The sequence below is a fragment of the Lepidochelys kempii genome, chromosome 6, assembly GCF_965140285.1.
Source record: "Lepidochelys kempii isolate rLepKem1 chromosome 6, rLepKem1.hap1, whole genome shotgun sequence".
NCBI lineage: Eukaryota > Metazoa > Chordata > Testudines > Cheloniidae > Lepidochelys > Lepidochelys kempii.
Window position 1 is genome coordinate 5,171,740 of NC_136385.1, and position 16,616 is coordinate 5,188,355.

Below are 16,616 nucleotides of genomic sequence, written 5' to 3' on the forward strand. Positions count from 1 at the left end.
GCCATTATACAAACAGTAATTTCCTCAAAATATAAGCACAAACAAAAAAAAATATAAATTGTTTCCCAATATAGTGGATCACTCAACAGGTGCTTGCGAGGGGTACTGACCCAGGCGATCCCGGACGAGCCCCCAAAAATGTAACCCTTCTGCCCGTCAGAGTTGGCAGCAACAAGGGCCGGGTTCAATATCTAGGGGATCCATTCCAATAACACAATGCAAACCGGCTCGAGCCCCCACCCAGTGACCTGGGACAAATCTATACCACCCCCGCTGGGCGCCTCCAAGAGGCAATACTTCCCCTCTCGCAAGCACAGAGTCTGAGTGTAGCAAAAGCCTTTTAATAACAGAGAGAAACAATGTGGCATTATGTTGGGGAAACACCACCAACAGGATTCATAACACAACCCATGAGCAAAAACAACCCCACCCCAGGCAAATTGGGGCATGCCCTTTTCCCTTTGGTTCTTGAGTCCAGCAACCCCAAATCACCCAAAGTCCCAAAAGTCCAATGCCCCAAAAGTCTCTGTCCCTGGTCAGGGCAGCCCCAGAGTTCGAAAGTTTATCGGCGGAGCTTTACCTCCCAACCTGGGTGGAAATGGGACGGGGGTAAGAGGCACCTTACGTGATCTGAAGCTGACCGCCCCATAGCTCCATAGCGGCGTTCCGCTCCGCCAGCCGCCCCACAAACTCCTTCGCTCAGCTCCGCTCCGCCAGCTGCCCCACGAACTCCTTCACTCAGCTGCGCTCCGCTCCGCCAGCTGCCCCACGAACTCCTTCACTCAGCTCCACGGCCCACAAGCAGCTCCTGCCATCCACACACTGCTCCGCGTCGAACTGCTTCCCCAGCCGTCCCGCAAACTGCTCCACAATATATCTTCAGGCTCCCCCACTACTTAACACAACACTCAGTGATTTCAGCTCTTAGGTGAATTCAGCTTATAGTAGGGGAGCCCCAGTGCTGGTGCACTGTCAGCCCAAAGTGAGCTCAGCAGCCTATAACTAGACTTCTAATGAAATCAAAATTAGCTCTGATATTCCACAGTGGAGAGAGGAGGAAGTGCAATCAGCCTGTAAGGTCCTCACCAAGGGGCCCATGCCACCAAGTACTACTACTTGTCCCCAGCCTCTCTCCATTCACACAGTTTTGGAACCCATGACCCTTGCCTAGCGAGTGCCACTTAGTTGATGGTGAGTCCCTCCATCATAACAAAAGGCCACGTACAGTTCCAAGCACAGTTCCCATAATCAGGGTAATAACAATTTATTCTTCCCGCCCCAATGACAGAGACACTGGGGATCCCACAGCAGCCAAAGTGACCATTTGGGCAGCTATGGTCTCATTCTAGGCGTGGTGGGTGTGCCTATGAAAATGAGATCGGCCCCTGAAGTTCTTTTCCACAACTTGCCACACCTCACCACCAGATGTCAGGGTGGAGCTCATCCTGACACTGCTTACACACAGTATGCATCAGATGAAGTGAGCTGTAGCTCACGAAAGCTTCTGCTCAAATAAATTGGTTAGTCTCTAAGGTGCCACGAGTCCTCCTTTTCTTTTTGCGAATACAGACTAACACGGCTGTTACTCTGAAAACAGCCCTTCTCTGTCTCTGCAGTTCCTGTCTCTTTGATGAGCCACCTCAAGTGGCGCTGGCAGCATGGAGAGTGCCGGGAGAGGACTGCTGGAGACCCTGGAAAAGCTGGGAGAGGGGGAGCTGCAGAGATTCAAGGACAAACTGAGTGAAATCCAGCCAAAGGAGGGATACCAACATCTCTCCTCTGGGAGCCTACGAAATGCGGATCCCCCAGCCCTCACGGACCTGCTCCTCCTCTTCTATGGGACGGACTATGGGGCGGAGGTGGCTGCAGAGGCGGTGAGAGCCATTGACCAAGGAGCCCTATGTTAGGGGGCTTATTCCTTCACCCACTTACTTCCCTGGTCCTTCTCGCATGAACAGAGAGCAACAATACCCGAAGTCCAAAGGTGCAAACAATTCGATGTTTATTGGGGTGAACTTCCAGCAAGCATGATTCCAGTTTTCTTCCTTAGTATCCTCCTTCCCAGCTCTGACACCACAAAGCCTTACACCTGTGTCCCTGTTCCCATTCCTACCCTTAGCCAAACATGATTCCAACTTCCTTACTCCCATTCCCTGTTCCCATTTCCCCCTTTAGCAAAACATGATTCCAATTTTCTTATCCCCATTTCCTGTTCCCATCTCCCCCTTTAGCAAAACATGATTCCAATTTTCTTACCCCCATTCCCTGTTCCCATCTCACACACCCACATGCCCATGCCCATGCCCACCCACACCCACACCCACACCCCGTCACTTCCTCATTGACTACAGATTATATAGTAAAACTTGAGTTCTGCTTAGCTATACCTTAACCAATCATTCTCCTGAAATTTAACTAACCAATCCTAACATATTGTAACATGATTATGTAACCAATTATATCCCACCACCTCAATTAGTTTACACCCAGCAAAATTAATTATACAGCAGACAGGAACAATCACAGAACCAGACAGAGATTATACAGACAAACAACAGCAAAGTGGGAACTATAATGACAAAACAATGCAGAAGTGAGGATTTCACATCCCAGCTATTGATAAGTGAGTTCTTGCCAGACAGGATGCTATCAAACTAAGTTTCCTTTTACATTTTCTAGGCACTTCCCTTTCTCTGGAGGTGATAGGAATACAATCCTGTCCTGATAGTGCCTAACAGCCCAATAGCACCTTATTTCAATGTGACTAGTTTGGAATGTGAGGAGGTGACCGTTCGCTTCCCAGCTTATGGCTGCCTCTGCTGCTTAGCCAAAGGCCTGAGCCTAAGAACAGGGCCTCAGACTGTCGCAGTAAGAGAAGGCCCTTACACTGGCAGACAGTGGTTTTGATTCTTTCTTTTATACCTCTATCACTAGCCAAGTGATAAGAATACACCTAAATTCTTAGAGTACAGGCCTTTACCGACAGGCCTGAATATCTATATCCTAACACCCTAGCAAAGAGAATCGAGAGACTCATTGATGAAATGAGACATGGTAAGGAATGAGCCAGGGAGACTGGCCCCCCCATCTGTCTCTTTCCCTGCAGCCTCCCTGTCACAGGTGGGATATTAGCTAGAGCGGTTTGCAGTGCTATTATCACGCTGTTGGTGCCAGGGTATTAGAGACACAAGGGTGGGGGTGAGGTAATATCTTTTACTGGACCAACTTCTTTTGATGACAGAGACCAGCTTTTGAGCTACCTGGAGCTCTTCTTCAGCCCACAGCTCTGCGGAGCTTGAAAGCTTGTCTCACTTAGTTGGCAGCAGAATTTGGTCCAATAAAAGATATTAACTCACCCACCTTGTCTCTCTCATTAGCTAGAGCAATGGTGCACAAACTGTGAGTGTGGGGGGGATGCCCTCTCAGCAAAGGAGGTTCTGTGGGAGGGAGGGCACAAAGAAACTGGGATCCCATGGGTCCCACAGGACCTACTGCCATAATAGCGGGAGTGGGATAAAACTGGAGTGGGTATTGTGGGGCGGGACTAAAAGAATATCCCAATAGGGCTGCAAACGAGATGGACGCCCCAACCAGCAGCTGCTGCTGTCTGGGAACTGCCTTCAGACCTAGGTGGGGCTGCCAGCAGCGACACAGAATAAGGGATTATTTCAGTTTACAAGTAATGCGGGGTGGGGGTATGGCAAATTCTGTGAATGTTAAGGGGGGGAGTGTGACTGGAAAAGTTTGTGCACCACTGAGCTAGAGTAACGGCTCCCAAACCTTCCTGGTTTACCTACCACCCTCTCAAAAACTGGTGGGTGAAGTGCCAAATGCAAATTTCTCCTTTTTGTGAACATTTGCAATCTTAACAGGTTGAATTAAAGTATTGACAGATCCCTCGTAAAGTAAGTTTTGATTGTGGCTGGTGGAGTTCTGCCTGGAGAGAGTTAGAAGAGGAGGGAGTTTGGTCAGGGAAACTTTTCAACGATTGTCTCCTGAAAAGACCTACACAGAGTGCTGTCTACATGGTTTTCCATAAAGACAAAGTTTACCTTCACCCTCACCCAAAATTCCTTACTAAGGTGGTTCCAATTTTCATCAAGCAATTTACTTACCTACTTCCTTTCTAAAGCTCATAAACATAAAAATGAGGAAAACTTCCACATTTGGATATTGGAAGAGCTTTTTCGTTTTATCTTGATCTAACTAAGGCATTAAGATCTACCTTGCAACTGTACACTGTGGTTGCAGATAAAATGAAGGGCAGTCCAGTGTCCTCGCAAAGAATCTCTTTTTCGATTTCAGCTTGCATTTGTTCATGCTATCACGTGGCTAATGTGACTCCCCTGAGTAGGGTATTAGCTCAGGCAACCAGGACTCATGCATCTTCTGCAGTCTTTCTCGCTCATGCTTGGACATCTGTAAGGTGGCAGCTTGGTCATTCGTCCATACATTCTCTCTCATTATACCATCTCTCAGCAGTCCAGGGACGATGCCAGAATTAGTTGTGTGGTTCTCCAATCCCTGTTCAAGTAGAGTCCGAGCCCACCTCCAGTTTGAACTGCTTGTGAGTCACATGTAGTGGAATGGGCATGAGCAGAAGAAGAAGAAATGGTTTCTAACCTACTCATACCTGTTGCTCTTTGAGGTGTGTTGCCCATGGCCATTCCACAACCTGCTCTCCTTCCTCTCTCTACACTCATCTCTCTGGGAAGAAGTAACTGAGGGAGTCAGGGGTGGCTCCACCCTTTGTACCTGCACATAGTGGTGTGAGGCCGCAGAGGGTGCTCGTGCTATCCTGACAGGTACCGCTGAGGGAAAGAATCTTTGGCAGCTGGGTGCACATAAACCTACAGTGGAATGGACGTGTGCAACACACCTCCAAGAACAACAGTTATGAGAAGGTTAGTAACCTTCCATCTTTCTGCCTCTCTCCCTTCATTCTCCTTATTCTCTTTCCCTGTGCTATGTTCTCTCCCTCCTGCCCCATCTTTTCTGTCTCTTTTAGGTGTTGGCAGAGCACAAATCACTTAGTATCTTGGCACTATCAGATTCTCTCTCCCCATCCCCAGTAATGAATCCCTCATTCCCAGCCCTTTGTTCCCATCCAACCTTGATCTTTCCCTCTCTCTCCACTCACCCGTCTATCCCCATCTATTCACCCTACCAAATACCTACACACCACTTCCTCAATCCCCCCACATTCCTACCGCCCTCCTCAACCAAATGCCACACATATCTCACCCTCAACACAGTGTTCCCAGCATGTCCCTCTATGTGCTCAGGAGCTGGGGGAGTTACGGTGACTCCTCAATGCATGAGCCATCCCCAAACTCTGCTCAGGTCTCTAGCTAAACAGCAGCAAAATCAACCAAAAAACGGAGAGGGTGGGGATGGTCGGGAACCAGAGGAGTCATGTTTGCACTGGAAGCTAGATTGGGGCACAAAGAGAAACAAGGATCCACAGGGGACTTCCCTCACTCCTGAAAGACCCCCTTAAAAGTGGGCATGTCTGCCTAATTCTGTGTGTGTGTATATGTGTCTCCTCTCTGCCTTGTGCCTACCCACCAGGAGGAGGCAGGGCTGCAGCCTCTGGTCTTCCTCCTCCCCTGCAGGATCTGATGCCTGCCGCATCCCAAGAGCCAGCACATGCAGTGGGGGGAAAGAAACAGACAATGGTTTGGTCCAGGTGAGCATTAAGTGGGATTCACAACAGGAGGAGGATGCTTTAGAGGAAAAATTCTTTTAATTGTTTCCTCCCCAGCCACAGAGGAGGCAGAGTTGGGGGGAAGGGGTGATAAGTTGGGAGGATGTGACTACCCCACGCATTGCCCTCTGCCATGTAACACATGTTCCCTAAAATCATTAATTCAGGATTTATTTTTAATGACTCCTCAGAGAAACATTTTTTCGAGGGGCACCAAAAGTGGCTGAAGGACCGTCTTTACGTGAGAAAAGGTTTCATGTATGATCAGCAATACCAGACAATCAGAGCTGAGAAAACCAGCCAGGAGAAGATGCAGAAGCTGTACGAGCTGGTGCCGAGTTGGCGCAAATGGCAGAAGGACAAGCTCTACCAGGCACTGAAGGAAACAAACAGAGACCTGGTTGAACAGCTGGAAGGTAAATAAATGACACCAGGGAAATCCGCTTCCCATGCTCCCCATCATGAACCCTGATGCCCAGGGATAGGGAATCACAGAATCACTCTCTGTGTGACTCTGGGGGACAATTTACCCTGGGAGAGGTTTTCAGGGGCAGGGAGGAGGTGGAGCCATGGCCCTGCATGCCCCCCACTTCTCTGTGGAGCACTAAAATCAGCAATTGTCATTTATTTTAACAAAATATCTCTCTCCAGGGGGACACTTTATTGACTGGCACCGAGAGCAGCTGATCCAGCGAGTCCCAGAAGTAGACACAGTCCTGAAGCTACTTCGGGGGCACGCGCTAACCCCTGAGCAATACCAGAGCATCAGCACCGGGAGATCCAATGTGGAGAAAATGCAGAAGCTGTACGAGCTGGTGCCGAGCTGGGGGAGGGAGCACAAGGACCAGCTCCACCTGGTGCTGTGGATAACAAACAGAGCTCTTGTTGCTGAGCTTGAAGGTAGATAACTATAATCTCTTTCCTCAGGGCAGAGTTTTCAAACTGTAGGGCACATTCCCCCCCCCGCCTTGGGAGGGCGTGAAGGAACATTCAGGGGGTGAGTGGCCACACCAGGTGGCTGATGCCAGCCCCACATTGACTCACCTCAGCAGACCACCACTGTCCTACCACCAGAGCCCCTTGCCGACCCCGGCCCTTCACTGGAGATCCAGAGCACAGAGCCCTGTCCTCTGCTGGAAAGAGCCTGCGCAGGGCAAGCAGATGGGGCTGCGCTCAAGGGCCGGGGACAGAAGGGAACTCTGTTCCACAAGGGGTCAGTACTCAGTGGGGGCAGCTGTCTGCTCCCCTCCTGACCCTGGCCCTTGCTCTGCTGCAAGGCCCTGCTCCCACTTTGCCTCTTCCTGCCCCTCCTCTGCCTCTTCCCCCAAGCTGTGCCCCTGCTTGCTCCTGTCTGCTCTCTCCTCCCCTCATTGCTCACCCTTAAGGCAGGGGAAAATTGGGAAGGTACAGTCTGTGTGAGGGGGTTGTGCAGGGGTATTCTGCATGTGTGTGTAGGTGGGTGGTGCAGGGGGCGTGTAGTGTGGGAAGGGATGGGTAGGGGGTGATTTAACTGGGAATTGGTCCTGCTTCGAGCAGGGGGTTGGACTAGATGACCTTCTGGGGTCCCTTCCAACCCTGATATTCTATGATTCTATGAATGCTAGACAGTCACGTAGCCTGATATTCCATGATCCCTCCCTTCCGCCCCACCCCCCATTTATTTCCCTGCAGAGGTTGGACTGGGGAAGTGCAGCCTGGCCCCCGGCTGAGCAGGAATTCAGCCCCCCCTCCACCTCGAGGCACAGACTGTCCAGGAGCTCCCCCTGGGGCAGGGCAGCTTTGCCCCAACCCCAGCTCAGGGCTCTGTCTCAACAACACTGGGAACAAGCTGAAAGAGCCTGGCACCCAAACCCCGGGTTTCAGTGGGGTGTTTTTATGTCCCTCTGCTCAGGGGAACGTTTTGTGGATCGGCACCGGGAGCAGCTGATTCAACGCGCCTCCTCCGTTGACGCAGTCCTAGACGTGCTTCAGGGGGTCAAGCTGCAACATGAAATGCAGAAGCAAGGTGAGCTGATGAGGAGCTGTGGTACGTGGCACCAGAACCGACCCTACCCGGTGCTGAAGGCAGCAAACAAAAGCCTCAGCGAAGAGTTAGAGGGTAAAATCAAATACGGGCCATAACGTCCTCCTGCACTTCCAGGGGGCTGCACCCCAAGCCCCTCCCGACAGGATCACTAGGTCTGCTCTCTGGGTTTTTATACCTCAGCCATCACTGCGGTACAGGGGCCTGCACACAGCTTTTAAAGCAGCTGGGTAGCTGCAGGTGGGCTATAAATCGCCCAGTAGCTTTAACTCTTCACTGGCCATAGTGACTCTGAAAAGAGCCCGAGACTCCATCAAGCCCTTCACCACAGCTCCAGGGCACAGAGCCCTGTCCTCTGCTGGAAAGAGCCTGCGCAGGGCAAGCAGATGGGGCTGCGCTCAAGGTCCAGGGACAGCAGGGAACTCTGTTCAGCAGCTTCTGTCCTCACTATACCGATGGGGCCACTGTATTTGCTCTTTATTCGAAACCGCAGTTCCACAGAATTAATGAGGGTTGAGCTCGGCCTGAAAGTCCAGTCACTTCATGATTGGCTTTCACTCTCTGTCCCCAATTCCTTGTTCTGCAGTGTCTCGGTGAGGCTGTTTGCCAGCTGCCACGTCCCATCCCAGAAGTGGCTGCATTTCAGCACTAGGTTTAAAGCAAGTGCATGTGTCAGGGTTCCCTCCCCACTCTGAACTCTAGGGTACAGATGTGGGGTCCCACATGAAAGACTCCCTGAGCTTATTTCTACCAGCTTAGGTTAAAAACTTCCCCAAGGCACAAATTCTTCCTTGTCCTTGGACGGTATCGCTGCCACAACCAAGTGAGTTAGACAAAGATTCAGGAAAAGGACCCCTTGGAGTTCCTGTTTCCCCAAAATATCCCCCCAAGCCCCTTCACCCCCTTTCCTGGGGAGGCTTGAGAATAATATACCAACCAAATAGGTAAACAAGGTGAGCACAGACCAGACCTTGGGGTTTGTAGGACACTAAAAACCAGTCAGGTTCTTAAAAACAGAACTTTATTATAAAGAAAAAGTATAAGCAGCTCCTCTGTAAAATCAGGATGGAAGGTAATTTTACAGGCTAATAAGATTTAAAACACAGAGGATTCCCCTCTCGGCAAAACTTTAAAGTTACAAAAAACAGGAATAAACCTCCCTCTTAGCATAGGGAAAACTCACAAGCTAAAATAAAAGATAACAACGCATTTCCTTGCTATTACTTACAATTTGTAATCTTAGCTGCTTATTTCAGATATGGCTTTAGGAGATGTATTTTTCCTGCCCTGGTCCCTCTCTGTCCCTGTCATAAATATAAAGGGAAGGGTAAACCCCTTTAAAATCCCTCCTAGCCAGAGGAAAAATCCTCTCACCTGTAAAGGGTTAAGAAGCTAAAGGTAACCTCGCTGGCACCTGACCAAAATGACCAATGAGGAGACAAGATACTTTCAAAAGCTGGGAGGAGGGAGAAAAACAAAGGGTCTGCGTGATGCTTTTGCCGGAGACAGAACAGGCAGGAATGGAGTCTTAGAATTTAGTAAGTAATCTAGCTAGGTATGTGTTAGATTATGATTTCTTTAAACGGCTGAGAAAATAGCTGTGCTGAATAGAATGACTATTCCTGTCTGTGTGTCTTTTTTGTAACTTAAGGTTTTGCCTAGAGGGATTCTCTATGTTTGAATCTAATTACACTGTAAAGTATCTACCATCCTGATTTTACAGAGGTGATTCCTTTTTACTTCTATTAAAAGTCTTCTTGTAAGAAAACTGAATGCTTTTTCATTGTTCTCAGATCCAAGGGTTTGGGTCTGTGGTCACCTATGCAAATTGGTGAGGATTTTTACCAAACCTTTCCCAGGAAGTGGGGTGCAAGGGTTGGGAGGATTTTGGGGGGAAGGATGTGTCCAAACTACGTTTCCCAGTAAACCCAGTTAGAGTTTGGTGGTGGCAGTGGATATTCCAAGGACAAAGGATAAAATTAATTTGTACCTTGGGGAAGTTTTAACCTAAAAAGTAAAGTAAAGCTTAGGAGGTTTCGGTGCAGGTCCCCACATCTGTACCCTAGAGTTCAGAGTGGGGAAGGAAGCTTGACAGTCCCGGAGAGAACAACAAAGAGAGCACAAACAAAAACCTTCCCCCACAGAGTTGAAACTATCTTCTTTCCTTATTGGTCCTTTTGATCAGGTGCCAACCAGATTATTTGAGCTTCTTAACCCGTTACACGTAAAGGAGGGATTTTATGCTACCCTTAGCTGTATGTTTATGACACGCCCCCCCAAATCACAGACGGCGCTGGACAGCCTGCTCCACACTGGCTGTGATTTCATCCTGGAGCTCTAGGAGAAAACAGAGTTAATAGGACACATGCACCTCTAAATATACTACTAACCGTATAAAGACTAACAATATTTTCCACATTTCAAGGACGATTTTAACCAGTTGATTCTGGGAAACTTTCACGGGAGAGTGCATCAGCCACTTTGTTAGAAGCTCCTGAAATGTGTTGTATTTCAAAATCAAAATCTTGGAGAGCTAAACTCCACTGAAGAAGTTTTTTGTTATTGTCCTTGATGGCATGAAGCCACCTCAGCGCAGCATGGTCGGTTTGCAGGTGGAAACGTTGTCCCCAAACATATGGGCGTAGCTTTTCCAGAGCGTACACAATGGCATAGCATTCCTTTTCGCTGATTGACCAGTGGCCGATTGTTCTGGTCTGGGTTGTTGTGTGGGGAGAGCAGATACTGGGCTAGTTGGGCCCATGAGTCCAATCTGGGGTGGCAGGCAGCGGGTGGTATCCCAGGCTAGTTGGTCTTACCCAGTTCTGGTCCCAGTTCCCCAGGGAAGAGTATCTTGTAACAGTGTCTCTGAGTTAATCCATGACAAAGGTGTCGGGATCCGAGGGTAGGGCCCATGGGACAGTGCCCTCTAGTGTCCCCCCTTCCACAGCAAGGTCTTGTTCCCCACTGTCCCGCACAGAGCCTAGCAGGAGTCACTCGCACTGGCCTATAGAATTGGGGGATCTAGGCCCTCAGGGTTGTGCTCTCTTTCGCTTGCTCTAGCTAGGCCCCATGAAGCACCAGGACCCCGTGTTTCATCCTTCCAAGGCCCAAGTTACATTCCTGAGGAAGGGCAGCCAAGGCACTGGGCGAACTGGAGGACAGGACACCACATCACAGATGCCACTGTCTTATCCCCTCCTCTCTCTTCCTCCACATTGTCCTCTGTATTGGGGAGCTATGTGGGGGCAACAGCATCATGGCCCCATGGTGCTGAGCTCCCATGTCTCTAGCCAGGCCTTGGGAAATGCCAGAGGCTTTGTCTGAGTTTAACCAACAGCAGCAATGTGGGCCTGGGGAGAGCCAGCAGGAGGTCCTGGGACAGACGATGCTTCCCCATGGGCAGCCTCACTCCTAGAACATCTGATCCCACAAGGCATGTGGGCTCTGGGGATCCCCATGTAGGGCACAAATTCCCCCTCCCACCCTGAGAGAATCATAGAATCATAGAATATCAGGGTTGGAAGGGACCCCAGAAGGTCATCTAGTCCAACCCCCTGCTCAAAGCAGGACCAATTCCCAGTTAAATCATCCCAGCCAGGGCTTTGTCAAGCCTGACCTTAAAAACCTCTAAGGAAGGAGATTCTACCACCTCCCTAGGTAACGCATTCCAGTGTTTCACCACCCTCTTAGTGAAAAAGTTTTTCCTAATATCCAATCTAAACCTCCCCCACTGCAACTTGAGACCATTACTCCTCGTTCTGTCATCTGCTACCATTGAGAACAGTCTAGAGCCATCCTCTTTGGAACCCCCTTTCAGGTAGTTGAAAGCAGCTATAAAATCCCCCCTCATTCTTCTCTTCTGCAGGCTAAACAATCCCAGCTCCCTCAGCCTCTCCTCATAACTCATGTGTTCCAGTCCCCTAATCATTTTTGTTGCCCTTCGCTGGACTCTCTCCAATTTATCCACATCCTTCTTGAAGTGTGGGGCCCAAAACTGGACACAGTACTCCAGATGAGGCCTCACCAATGTCGAATAGAGGGGAACGATCACGTCCCTCGATCTGCTCGCTATGCCCCTACTTATACAAGAGCTGTGCCTTACCTGGATGCAGGCCACGTGATCCTCATCTCTACAGCTGGTAAAGCACTTGGGCATTGATCTGGATAAAAGGCACCAGGGGGATGTTTTGTTATAAAGAATTAGATTGTGTCCTGTCCCTGCAGGTTGCATGTGGGTGGGACTAAGGATTACTAAGGACTCAGTACCGGAGAGCTCAAGATCCTCGGCCCAGAGGTCAAGATCCTCGGCCGAAACAAGGGCATGGTTTTTTGCTTGAAGAAGAGGCACTCCTTGGGACAATCCTTGATTGAAGGGGTGTCATTGTCTCCAGAGCCTAAGATGGGCCTGTCAAGACTGTCGTCTGAAGTGTTTTCCTCATCCTCATCAGCCCAACTTCCGGTACTGCAGGAGCAAGAGTTTTTTTCCTGGTGCAGTCAACTCCCAAGGTGCCTGTTGTAGCTTGGGAGTTGTTAAACCTGTCAGTGCCCTTTCCCCGGCTGTCCTGGTCTCCCATCCATTTCCTGTGTGTAAGGTGTCAATGTTGATTGCTCCCGCTCCGACTCGCCATGCAATACCATCGGAGTCTTCAGCTAATGTGCCTCTCAGAACGGTAGAGGGAAACCAACCAGGATATCACCTGTACCTCCATCTCAAAGCTCTGACTGTAGCTCCTCAGACGGGATCTGCCCCTCCTTGGACAGAGGAAGCTGGTCCTTTATCAGCATCTCAGGTTGGCTTTGTCCAGCTGAGGCATGTATAGCAGCCCACGGTGGCTGCCTACCCACCATGGTCCTGGATGGAGCCTCAACATTGCCTGATTCACAAGCACCAATGGCTCAGGCATAATTGGGTCCTAGTGGCCTTTCTGGAGCCCTTTGGGTTTCCTTCTGCAATCTAGATCATTCCTACACCCTTCATACCGTGCCTTTGACTAGGTTTTGGGGGCATCTGCACTAAGGACACTCTGCCCATCCTCAGTACCAGCCTGGTATTGTACAAGAGGAAATTCCCTCTCAGGATCTGCCCCAGCTGGAAACAGAGGAGGCTCTACCTATTAGCGTGCTTTGGTAGACCCCCTCTTCCCTTCCTCATACAGTGAAAAAGGTGGAGAGGAGATACTATATACCCTTGCATGGTTTTGACCATTTTGATAACCATCTCCCTCCAGGCTCCTTGATAGTCATAGCTGCTAATGAGAGAGAGGGAGAGAGAGAGAGACAGAGACACTAGGTGTCAATGTCAAAAGGAAAAGAGGCAAATAAGCTGGGCCTATTTGGAAGGAAGCTTTATTCCACAGGAGGTTTGCAGCTCAGAATTGTGAACCAGCCGGCTCTGCTGGGTCATTAGGATTTTAGCCTGGTCGATAATATTTCAAAGAGAGACTACTTGACAAGGTTTCAGAGTAGCAGCCGTGTTAGTCTGTATTCACAAAAAGAAAAGGAGTACTTGTGGCACCTTAGAGACTAACCAATTTATTTGAGCATAAGCTTTCGTGAGCTACAGCTCACTTTATCGGATGCATAAAAGTGGAAAATGCAGTGAGGATGTTTTTATACACACAGACCATGGTGAATACATCCTCACTGCATTTTCCACTTTTATGCATCCGATGAAGTGAGTTGTAGCTCACGAAAGCTCATGCTCAAATAAATTGGTTAGTCTCTAAGGTGCCACAAGTACTCCTTTTCTTTTTACTTGACAAGGTGAAACAAAAATTCACTACAGTGGTGGATGAGGGCAAATTAGTTGCCAGAAAGGCTCAGCAATCAATCTAGATGTGCCTGACTTTGCAGTTCGGGCCATTTCTTTTGCCATCACCATGCTGTGGTGTTTTTGGCTGCAGGCCTCCAGTCTTCATCCAGTGTTGGAGCAAACTATTCAAGACCTCCCTTTTGAAGGTCCTTTGCTCTCTTCAGAGAAAATGGACAGTAGGCTCCATAGCCTTAAGGATTTGAGAGTGATGCTTAAGTCTCTTGATATCTACATGGCTACAACCAAAAGAAAGCAGTTTTGCTTTCAGGAATCCACTGATATCTGTCTTTTATTCCTCATTCCCAAGACCTGTTGAGAAAGAGGGATAGAATTTACAAGGATAGGGCCACAAACATGGCTGGATCGATAATACATTTCAAATACAAATGGAGGTGTGGATTATTTTCCCCATTCCCCATCCTCTTTACTCTAATAAGACCAAAACACCCATCCACTGATTCTCGCTCCCTGGAAGTGTTGCTGAAGCAAAGCCTGGCTCAAGCAGGACATCTCTTACAGTTATTAATATGGATTGAAGGAAAAGCCTCAGTCTCCCATTCCCAGACCATGCGTGTCTGTCTCTACTAGGGCTGGTCCAATTATTCATAGCCAAAATCTGAGTGATCAAGGGAGAAATGCCTTATACATTCTTGAGAACAGAAAGATGGATGAACTGCACCCCTACTGAAAATGCATCAAACATAGTGGCACCAGCGTGTCATATTATTGTTTGATGCATAGTCAGTAGGGGGTTTTCCCCATTTCTTATTTTTATTTCCTCACCTTACTAATGTTGGAATATTATTCTCCTATAGGTTAGTATATTAACGATCTCAACTTATCATCATATACGTCAATTCTTTGCCATGGCCTTTTTGTGGTTAGGTATCTGCAGATGTTACGTCAATTCATAACAATTATGTATGTCAATTCATTGCGATAACACTTTTGTGGTTAGACTCATGTTCCTGTGGTCAGAAATTCCCCTTAAGCCCTCTATTTTCAGTTCCCCAATACTTGGGGTTTCCGTTGGGCTGTTTATCTGTTCAAAGTTCATAGGCCTCAAGCCTTATGCTAAGTTGCTGAAGCTCATGTCTCACAGGATACGGGTCTGTAGGCTCCTTGCATTACTGATTAATATAATAAAGGCAAGCTAGCCCTATGGGCTACAGACCAGAACCAGCCCAGGGGCAGAGCTGGTCCCTCACAGGGACAGGAGCCACCCTCGGTCCCTGCTGCCCCAGTTCCCCGTCTGACCCCAGTGATGTGCTGACTGGGCTGTGGCAATGCAGCCAGGACCTCTGGAGTCAAAGAGAAGAAGTAAACAATCCAGATTAGGGAGCCGGACAGTTGATTAAAGATTCAGCTGAGTAGGAGCCAGAGTCACCTCCTCAGGAAGCTCAGAAGTCGTTATCTCCCATGAGTGACCGATATTGCAACCGCCTGCTGTATCTTTGGGGACTATCTTGTATTAAATGAATGAATGTTCTAACTACCATCCTGGGCTAGGGCTTGTGTCTGCTCCTTGGGGAGGGTTACTGCAACTCCACCAGGAACGACTGATGTGGGTGAGGGGTGATCTCTGCAATCCTGGGGATTGTAAACAGCCTCACGGAAGTACCAGCCCCGGGGTGGTTTGCTCAGACTTGTTCAAACAGGTACCAGAGAGACAAAGGAAGGGCTTTTGGTGTAAAAAGTCCAGCTTGAATTGAACCCTGGTCTACATGAGAAAACAGGTCAGTTAACAACCTCACTCAGGGATGTGAAAAATTCACCCCCCGCGAGTGATGTCGTTAAGCCGACCTAAACCCCGGTGTAGGCCATGTCTACACTACATCTTATGTCGGCAAAACTTACGTCGTTCAGGGGTGGGAATAAACCACCCGCCCTGAGTGACGTAAGTTACGCCGGCATACGTGCTCGAGTGCACAGCGCCATGTCGGCGGGGGAGCTTCTCCCACTGACATAGCTTCTGCTGCTGGCACAGGTAGTTTTATTATGCCGGTGGGAGAGCTCTCCGCCTTCAGCACAGAGTGTCTTCCCAGACGTGCTGTCGACCAAGCTCCCGCCTCTCAGCGAGGTGGGCTACCTATGTTGGCGGGAGGGAGTCTCCCATCAGTGTAGGTAGTGGCTACGCTGACGGGGTACAGCCGTGTTGCAGCCACGCCGCCGTACCGTTTCAAGTGTAGACAAGCCCTGAGAGAGGGGCCTTCTGTTTGATTCAACAAAGGTACGTAATCTTTTACCCAAGGGGGACCCAAGCCTGTGGAAAGGATGGCAGGACTGAGGCCTGCCACGGTCCTCAGGGCTGATGGGCGATGTCTGGCACTTTTAATATGTGTTTAGCTTTTGGTGTCGTTCTATATGGTTTCTTTGTGTCTTTAAATAAATGTCCTGTGGTTTGAGCGAGCCGGTTGGTCACTGGCAAAACAGTGTCCTTGGGGAAACAAGCAACACATGCAGGCTGGACTTTGCCCAAAGAGAGGTGATGTCTAGAAACCTGAGAGGGCTCTTCTAGACCAGACCATGAAGGGAGGAGTCAAAGGTACAGTTTCTCCAAAACTGTGACACCATGTTCTCCACTACAGTCTATGGCCAGGCTGGCTGCGTGTCTGAGGCTACGGAAGAGAAGCTGTGCTGACCGGCAGTGCGAGGGCTAACGCTGCAGGGCCCAGGACAGCTAGGTGTAACACTGACCCTCCCAGGACACTGCTGGCCACCTGGTTGCCTCTTTGCTTCATAGAATCATAGAATATCAGGGTTGGAAGGGACCTCAGGAGGTCATCTAGTCCAACCCCCTGTTCAAAGCAGGACCAATCCCCAATTTTTGCCCCAGATCCCTAAATGGCCCCCTCAAGGATTGAACTCACAACACTGGGTTTAGCAGGCCAATGCGCAAACCACTGAGCTATCCCTCCAACTCTTGCCTGCACTGCAACAGGCCAAGAGGCAGCCAAAGTTGGGTCAGTGGTATGGACAGATGGATAATCACCGGCAGGAGGGTGGGATCAGTGGTTTAGCGTTGGGGGGTGGATCAGAAATCAGAGGGGGAAAGGAGTCCAGGAGAGCTGGCT

At 49.4% G+C, this 16,616-nt stretch overlaps 1 protein-coding gene across 5 annotated transcripts in view; it reads left to right on the forward strand.

The window, feature by feature from the left end:
• Window positions 1-12,444, forward strand: part of LOC144930635 (uncharacterized) — a 54,673-nt gene extending 42,229 nt beyond the window's left edge. For 2 of the 5 annotated variants that reach the window (XM_078853108.1, XM_078853109.1), the window contains 4 exons: window positions 1,598-1,874; window positions 5,899-6,123; window positions 6,359-6,607; window positions 7,599-10,215. In XM_078853108.1, coding sequence (XP_078709234.1) covers window positions 5,964-6,123; window positions 6,359-6,607; window positions 7,599-7,828 — 639 coding nt within the window. In that variant the 5' untranslated portion in view covers window positions 1,598-1,874; window positions 5,899-5,963 and the 3' untranslated portion in view covers window positions 7,829-10,215. Of the gene's footprint in view, window positions 1-1,597; window positions 1,875-4,906; window positions 5,690-5,898; window positions 6,124-6,358; window positions 6,608-7,598; window positions 10,216-11,954 lie in introns of those variants that run through there. The other 3 variants (XM_078853107.1, XM_078853110.1, XM_078853106.1) reach the window with 3 other exon arrangements.
• Window positions 12,445-16,616: the final 4,172 nt, after the last annotated feature.